The 8,997-nt window shown below is 36.7% G+C and overlaps 1 protein-coding gene across 1 annotated transcript; it reads left to right on the top strand.

Moving 5' to 3' along the window:
• The first annotated feature begins 3,113 nt into the window (after positions 1-3,113).
• Positions 3,114-8,776, top strand: C1GALT1C1 (C1GALT1 specific chaperone 1). The gene is made up of 2 exons (XM_011378246.2): positions 3,114-3,373; positions 5,387-8,776. The coding sequence occupies exon 2, from the start codon at positions 5,392-5,394 to the stop codon at positions 6,346-6,348; it is 957 nt and encodes a 318-aa protein (XP_011376548.1). The 5' UTR covers positions 3,114-3,373; positions 5,387-5,391; the 3' UTR covers positions 6,349-8,776.
• Positions 8,777-8,997: the final 221 nt, after the last annotated feature.

The raw sequence follows: 8,997 nt of genomic DNA on the forward strand, positions 1-8,997 counted from the left end.
TATTCATTTTTCTAGTTGCCTAATGGTATTGTGGGGTTTTTTAAGAAGCCCTTATCTCTTATAGATCTATTTTGAAATTTTTATGAATGAAATGACATGATGTCCTGGAGGTGCTTCACAATAATCTGGAAGCAGTAGAGATGTAACAAGATTGGCTTTGAACTGATGTTAAAGCTTTCTAAAAAGTACATGTGGTTTCATTATACTTCTCTATTTCTGCATATGTTTGAAATTCCTCATAATAAAAAAAGTTTTTAAAAGAAACAATATCCTAGCACAGTGCCTGACCTACAGTAAACACTTATTATATATTTGTTGGCAGGTAAATGGGTCTGTTAATTTTTTAAAAAGGAAAGTTCTCAGACGGCCATCAAATGGAAAAAAACAATTGTGAAACAAGAATGCAAGCATGAATATGTCTGAACACACAAATGAGTTTCATTTAGGGACCAAACTGCACTGAAATGGAAACAATAATGAATTTGCTCAAACAAGGAAATGTATTTATTGAAGATGAACAGTTGTGAAACTCTGGGCAAAAAAGGTAAATATATTTATTACAGGTACTTAATTTTGGTAAACACGAAGGGCATTTTTGACTCTCCAAAAAGACGTTATGCAAAAAACAATTCACCTTTGATTTTCTTCAACATTTATCATTCCAGTGAACTATAGAAAGCTATACTTATTTCCCAAAGGCATTTGCAGTGATTTCGAAAATCTGACTGCTCATATGCAAATTAATTGCCAATTACTAGAAATTAATGACTTCTCATGCTGAATAATGTGTGCACTTGGCATGAGGGCTTTACCAAAACTGCAGTGTTGTCAATTTTGAATGCAATCTTGCCTTACCTACTGGGTACATGAAGGCAACCGAAATCAAAAGCAACCCTCCACCGCAAGGTGCAGGTTAGTGTGTATAAGGAAGTGTTTAGTGCAGGTTACTAAAATTATGCTTAATATTCCACTACATGGATGTACTATAATTAATTCAACCATTCTCTTATTGGTGGATGTTCCTCACTTTTGCTATTATAAACAATACATTTGTCCTCATACATTTAGCCTTACATTCTGGTGCTTTAATTTCTGGGGGAGAGAGTACAAGAAGCGAGTTTGCTAGTCCAACGAGTATGAATATTCTTAATTTTAAGAGACTAATTGCATGCATTTTTTAATTAAAGCTATAATGTGGAATGGTGTTTTAAAAGTGCAATCACCTATCTACAAGTCAATCATCTCACTAACATCACTTCAAATGCTAAGTATATTTAAGCTCTTTTTTAAGTAGAGAATAGGGTTTTTAGAGAATCTCTTAACAGTGCTTCTGGTGTTGAAAATCCTGGGGTTTATTCTGTTTCAGAACATCTTGTAGCAATACTTTGGTATACCTCCCTGTACGAAATATATAAGATGCATTTTAAATTGCCTACTTATCACTGTCTCTGAATTCTGAGTGCCATTTCTATGTGTCCTTCCTTGGTCCCTTTTTGCAAGGAGAGACTGGTTCTCTGCAACCTTTAAAAGGAATTTCTATTGGTATTTTTTCCTCATCCATTTTGTCCCTCTAATTTTAAAGATCCCTTTAGTTGCTGTTCTTCAAAAGTAACAAATGCTTGTTATAACCTGTGAAATATGAGGATGTATAAAGACAAAGCTAACCACCCCACAACTTGACCTCCTGATGTAATCAATAATAACAGTCTGCTGAGGAATCTTCCACAACTCTCCTTGCTCCTACAAACAGATCAAACATATGGATATACATATATAAAATTGTGCTTGTTTTCATCAAAGTATAATCATACCATACACATTATTCTGCAACTTGTTTCACTTAACTATATATATGTGCATACGTACATGCATACACATATATTTATATACGTTATGTGAAAAGACTATATATATATATTAACACAATATAGTGAAAATACTCACAGTCTTAAGTTCCTTTCAGTTCTAAGATTCATTTTTGTATTCCTTTAGAGAACATAACACCATTATGACTATCTGTAATGAATTGTTTAATGTCTTTCTTCCCTGCTAGACTGAAAGCTCCATGAAGGGGGCTAATTTTGCTCAGCACTCTATCTCCAGAACTTAGGGTACTGCTGTCAGGATATTAATTGCCTAAAATTTACTTGTTCATTGGTACAGTGCTTCTTGAAACCTTCTACTGCAACTGGATCATTTCCAGTAGTCAAATACGTGTGTCTTTAGGAACTCAGGCCTGAGTAAGTCACCATTCGATGTTATTTGGATGGAACCTAGTAACTACATTTTAAATATTTGTAAGAATTTGTGCTTTTTTAGCAAAAACCCGTCTACACAAAAAATGAATTTAAAGACATATGACATGTTTAGCAGAAAGAGAGCTCTGTGCTTGTTATTAGACCTGGATTCTTGTCTCACCTCTGCCATTTATTTCTCTGTGACTTTTAGAAAATGTCTTATGCTTTCTAGTCCTGGTTCCTCATGGGTAGTTCTAGCATTCATTAATTACACAAACATGTATTGTCTACTAGACGCTAGTACTAGGCTAAACGCTAGTGATACAGGAGTGAAAATAATAGCCAACATTTAATGAATGCTTACTTTATGCTTGGTCTTTCACTGATGGAGTCATAAGCATTATCTCATTTTATCTCCTATGATAGCACTACCGTGATAATTTCTGTATTTCACAAAGAAGGGAACTGAGTCATAGCGAGGTAAAGTAACTTTCCCAGCATACCAAAGGACACAGTGAAGACAGAATTCCAGACAGTGGGGTTTCAGATGCCATTCCAATAACCATAGCGAATCCTTGCCCTCATAATTCGGTGACTATTTCAGTGGCTTGCATTTTGGTACCGGCCCAGGAGCATTGGGTAGTACACCCTCTTGTCAGTTGGAGAGTGCAATGACGGAGGAATATGTTAGAGAAGCCAATGAAAGGGCTAACGGAAGAGCTGCAGAAAGCAAGCGCCTTCCTTGCTCTCGCGGCTTCCACACCAAGAAGCTGGGAGGTGTCAGCGGGTCCTACGCACGCACGCCTCTCTGGCCGTCCCATTGGGTATAGGCGAGCGTGTGGGTCACGCCAGCAGGACGTGCTTCTCTGACCTCGGCAGAGGGCGGAGAGAAAGGGTGTGCGCGGCCCTTCCGACGTCTGCGCGGGCTTGTGGCTCCGCTTGGCTGAGGGCTCGTTTGTCCCGCCCCGTGCCCGCGGCGTCCACTTCCTGACTCTATCTACCTTTAGTGAAACCAACGAGAGGACTTCTCTTGCATCTAGAGCAGCCGATCGGGAGTGTAACCGAGGAGTGAACGAACGTGAAAGGAAAGCTGTGAGCAGCTGCGCTTTCCTGCCCCTGATCCGTTCTAGACGCGGGTGAGTGCCGGGGGCATCGGCCTGCATCAGGAGCGGCCCCCAGAGCAGCCCTACCTCGCCCCTCTTCGGGGGATGACTTGGGCCCTAACCCATTCCCAGCATGCTCTACGTGAGGAACCCGGGCAGGTGCAGCGGGAGGAGTAGAGAGGGGAGGGAGATTCAGAGCCACCTTCCTCCTTGGCCCCTCAGTGGGGTCTTGAGATAACCATGTCCACCCTCTCCTGTTCTCCATTTCTTCCTCCTCCCTTTTTCATACTCCACCCCAATCATCTTCACCTTCTAAAAAGGTACATCTGAAAAACCACTCTGGTAGTTTCTGCTTCATTTGTGCCCCTGGCAGTTTTATGTTTCCTCCTCTACACCAAATCTCATATCGAGTGCATCTCCAGTGTTACATTTTGTTTGCCTACCCTAATGGAAAAAAAGATCTGCTCCTTAGGATAATTGGTGCAAGTGATCCATGAGTCGTATCCATATCAGGAAGAATTCTGACATGCATTATCAAGCTAAGAGACAGGTGTGTTATATATTGGCCAGAAATAATGAAAATTGCATAATATGAAATACCAAAATCCTATCTAAAATTAATTTTAGAGTGCACCTGACTATTCTAATATTGTTTCCTGTCAGTTCTCTTTTCCTTCTTAGAGCTGTGTTTATTGACTATGTTCTGTGAGTGACACCAGAAAACCATCCTGCCTCTTTCCCCAGTCCCTATCCTCATTCAGGAATTACATCTGCCAAGCTATTCCACACCTTGTCCCTCTAGTAGACGCCAAAGTCTATTTCCTCTGGAAGAAAATCAAAGGATGGTTTCCATGTAGCAGTATGGTGATGTGTGTGAAATGTAAATTATGGGTAACAAATACCACTTTTTTTCATTTGTAGTAAAACAAGGTTATTCAGTAACTTATTAATTAAATTCTCAATAATGCAGGTAGAGGCATTTCTGTAATAGAAAAAGTATTAAACTGATATCAGGAGATCTGATTTCTAGTTCAATTTTACCACTGAGTAACTGTGTGACTTTGGGTCAGTTACCTAAACTCTCGGTACCCTCTGTTCCCCCATCTGTAAAATGAGAGAAATGACATTAGGTATCTCTAAGACCCCTTTCAACTTTAAGAGACAAAAGAGAAATCTCAGTAGCCATTCCTTGTGGAGATACAGGAGAGATTGGGAAAATCTCAACAGTTGTATTTAATGTTAGCTTTTCTTTTAATTTCTAATTGAAATAAAAGTGGAGTTTCCCCCTTTTACTTCTCCAAAGAATAAGAAAATGCCTTAGAAGGAAATAAAAATGTTCATTAATGGTCCCCAGATATGCCTATATTTACTCAGTTCTCAACCAAATAATTTAACTATTTTCATTATGGGCTTTTATTACATCAGTTAGTTTGGATACTGTGTTGGAAACTATTTAGTCTTAAGAACAAAAGGTGTCAATTTCAAGAAACTTGCTTTAGATGTACTCAAAACACCCAAGGACAGCGGCTATCAGTTAAATAAAGCACTAGGTTGAAAACAAAAATGCCAATACAGATACCATTGGTGATTTACCAATTGTAGATGGTTTTATGTGTTCAATTTAAGGTTTTGATTTAAAAGTCTATTAACATATGCAGATGTATTTATATAATGCAAGCCTTTGAAATGAAATTCCTTTAAGGAGAATGATGGATGGATAATCTTTGTAACATTGGTTTCTCAGGTTAATGCTTAAATTTACTACTAGGTTGATTAAATTCCTGTAAATGAAGTACAAAAATAGCCTCCCAGAAAATTATACTGCATAGAGATATTGCTTCAAAGTTCCAGTTTATACTGAACAGTATAAATTAGAAGCTAATGATTCTTAGACTCCTTGGTACTGTATGCAACTAACTTGATTTCAAACTTGGGAACCTTTTTTAATTTAAGAGCAAAATGTAAGTCTATAAAGAATACCAAATCAAATCACTAGACTAATCTTTTCTTTATTAAGTATCCTAAGGATTCTTTTCTTCTTTATAGGAAAAATGCTTTCTGAAAGCAGTTCATTTTTGAAGGGTGTGATGCTGGGAAGCATTTTCTGTGCCTTGATCACTATGCTAGGACACATTAGGATTGGTTATGGAAATAGAATGTACCACCATGAGCATCATCACCTACAAGCTCCTAATAAAGAAGATATTTTGAAAATTTCAGAGGATGAACGCATGGAGCTCAGTAAGAGCTTTCGGGTATATTGTATCATCCTTGTAAAACCCAAAGATGTGAGTCTTTGGGCTGCAGTGAAGGAGACTTGGACCAAACACTGTGACAAAGTGGAGTTCTTCAGTTCTGAAAATGTTAAAGTGTTTGAGTCAGTTAACATGGAAACAAATGACATGTGGTTAATGATGAGAAAAGCTTACAAATACGCCTTTGATAAATATAGAGACCAGTACAACTGGTTCTTCCTTGCACGCCCCTCAACGTTTGCTATTATTGAAAACTTAAAGTATTTTTTGTTAAAAAAGGATCCATCACAACCTTTCTATCTAGGCCACACTATAAAATCTGGAGACCTTGAATATGTGAGTGTGGAAGGAGGAATTGTCTTAAGTATAGAATCAATGAAAAGACTTAATAGCCTTCTCGATGTCCCTGAAAAGTGTCCTGAACAGGGAGGGATGATTTGGAAGATATCTGAAGATAAGCAGCTAGCAGTCTGCCTGAAATATGCCGGAGTGTTTGCAGAAAATGCAGAAGATTCTGAAGGAAAAGATGTATTTAATACCAAATCTGTTGGGCTTTTTATTAAAGAGGCAATGACAAATCACCCCAACCTGGTAGTAGAAGGATGTTGTTCAGATATGGCTGTTACTTTTAATGGACTGACTCCTAATCAGATGCATGTGATGATGTATGGGGTATACCGTCTTAGGGCATTTGGGCATAGTTTCAATGATGCATTAGTTTTCTTACCTCCAAATGGTTCTGACAATGACTGAGAAGTGAAACAAGAGCATGTATATGATCACTGTATAGGACATGTGTTGTTATTATTTGTAGTAACGACTACATTGCCAACACAGTAATGTTTTTTTTTTCTTTTTTTAGTTTGGTGGCACTAATTATACATTAAAGGTTTAATCACACATTAAAGTTTAGTAGCAATTTTAAAATAGGCTATTTTTTCCTTAAAACACATGAAAATTTCAAACATGTTGGAAAGATGTTTTAAGAATAATTTTGAAAATAAAGGATATATTTATAAATATTATGTGGTAAATTCTAAATTACGAACATTAAAAATCTGTGGCACATATTTTTGCTGATTTGGTTAAAAATTTAACATGTAAAGACATGAATCTCTAGTTGTGAATTTGTAAAGTAAAACTTTTAGCTGTGTTTCCATTACTTTTAATGTTGGTTTATGTTCTAAGCCTCCACCAGTGCCAATGGATTTGCTTCCTCAAAATACACAACCAAGTAAAAAAGGAAATGTTACCAACCAATGTAAACATGAAAGTTAAAATCTATCCTTGAGGAAAAAAAGTGAAAATTACTTATAAAGGTTAATAATTTTCCTGGGAGCTAATTTAGGGCATTCCTCAGCATACACAATTTCAGTGTAACTCTCTGTACTTCTCTATGCAGACACAGAAATTGGAGTTGTGACTGTGAAGAATATGTCATTTAACTGCATTGTTTCTCAGTTAATCAAGCTCTCAACTGTGGCTTGGATAAAAATATATCAGTTGAGATTTAGTTACTCATGGTGGGCAAATGAGTTCTGTTGAAGTCTCCTTCGAAAAACTTCTTTTGGCAATCTGGCAGTTTCACTTGCCTGAGTTGAGTCCATCCTGGTTTTCTTTACCTGTTCAAATTCTGAGATCTCCCCACATTCATGGCTGTACCATATTCCAACTGTTTTTGTTGTGGAAGCCTTAACTTCACCATTCACCTTGGATTACAATACTATTTGCCTAATTTCAGTGGCTACTTAGAAGCTTTATCCAGTGGTGAATACAGTAGTGCCTGTGCTTATAAATTTGTGCGATACTTAAAGCTAACTTGTCCTATAATTGGGCCTGCACATGCTATATTGAGTCAGGTCCATAAGCCCCCATAGGGTGTAAGACATTTTAGAGTTCAATATTTCCTGTAACTGGCCTCATGAAGTTAATGGTCTCCTACAGCTTTCACAAACTAGAAAAAGAATTTCCTTAAGAGGGCCTTGAGCTTCAAATTACCGCTCATCGGAATATTGTGTAAAATCCCTATTTTAATTTATCTGACTTTCCTTATTGGGACTTTTGGTTAAAATGAAAGGTTATTAGTTTTGAAAAATAATAAAACCCCTTTATCAGGCACCCTAATATGTGGTCTCAGGTGCAATTACTATGGGTCAAATCATGTTCAATGTGAGTACAATGATAAACAGTATCTCACTGAGTGTGACACCCATTTTATAAGTGGCACCTTGCCCCCAATACCAGTATATTAAATTTCTGCTTTATTTATCACTTCCAATTACATTAGTGTATCACAGTATAGTTGTAATAAATATATCAGAGAATGCATTCCATTGTTTGATTTCCTAGTGAGTGCTAAGGTAACAATTGCCTTTTAAATCACATTGATGTTGTTGATTATATTTTTATACATGAGTATTTCTTTATAAAATGTTGTCTTAAATAATATGCTCTTTGAAATTATTTGTACCCAGTCTTGTAAATAAAATCTGAATCAGTAACATGGAAAATAGTACTACTGAGGTTATGGTTACAGATTTGATCACCGTGCATTTAATAGCCAAAAACTGTGACTCTAACCCCACGCTGTTATTGGAGGACGAGTCGGGAAGAATGAAAGTTTAATGGAAATTGATCATAATTGTGAATATACTTTACATATGGCTAGTGGCTACCATATTGGACAACAAAGGTGTAACAATTTTCGAAAATGTGATACCCACTGACTGAAATATGAATGAGAGAAAACTTGAAGTTTCCTCTAAAAGTTGTGTTTATCTTTCTGGTTGTCTTAAATGCAGTGAAAACTTCAACCTGACTCTTAGTAGGCCCCAGGCCATCTTCTTACACAAGTTCAATGACTAGATATTCCTCCTGAAAATTAAAATATTGGATTTGGAAAAAATTACAGATTAGACCCCTTGACATTTTTTTTTATCTAGCTAACATTGCTTCTCAAATCTGATTTATAATGCCCAGATTTTTCTGTAATGCCTTTAAACAAACCTGTCTATTGGGCTTTCTTAAAACAGGACACACCTGTATTAGAAAAGTTACTGAAAGCAGAGTCTAGTGATGATGTACCACTAATTAGCCCTTCATTTGTTAAGAATATTGTTGTCCTGTTAGTGCCAGATGGCTTAGATTGGTGCATTCAATGCTTGTTTGAATAGTTAATGAAGAGCATTTTTGTAAAAAAATTTCTTTTGGCATACAAAGAAATTTAGAAATGTTTGCCAACATCTCAGTGAAGGAGTCTCTCAAAGTATAATTTAAAAATAATTCCAATATCATCAAAGATAAAACACTATAAAGTATTTAAAGGGTAATGGGAAAAATGACTTGTTTAGAAAGGATGAAATGATGGTGTATATCTGGGATCTCTCATAAATAGAGAAATAC

Source organism: Pteropus vampyrus, unplaced genomic scaffold (genome assembly GCF_000151845.1).
Source record: "Pteropus vampyrus isolate Shadow unplaced genomic scaffold, Pvam_2.0 Scaffold335, whole genome shotgun sequence".
Taxonomy (NCBI): domain Eukaryota; kingdom Metazoa; phylum Chordata; class Mammalia; order Chiroptera; family Pteropodidae; genus Pteropus; species Pteropus vampyrus.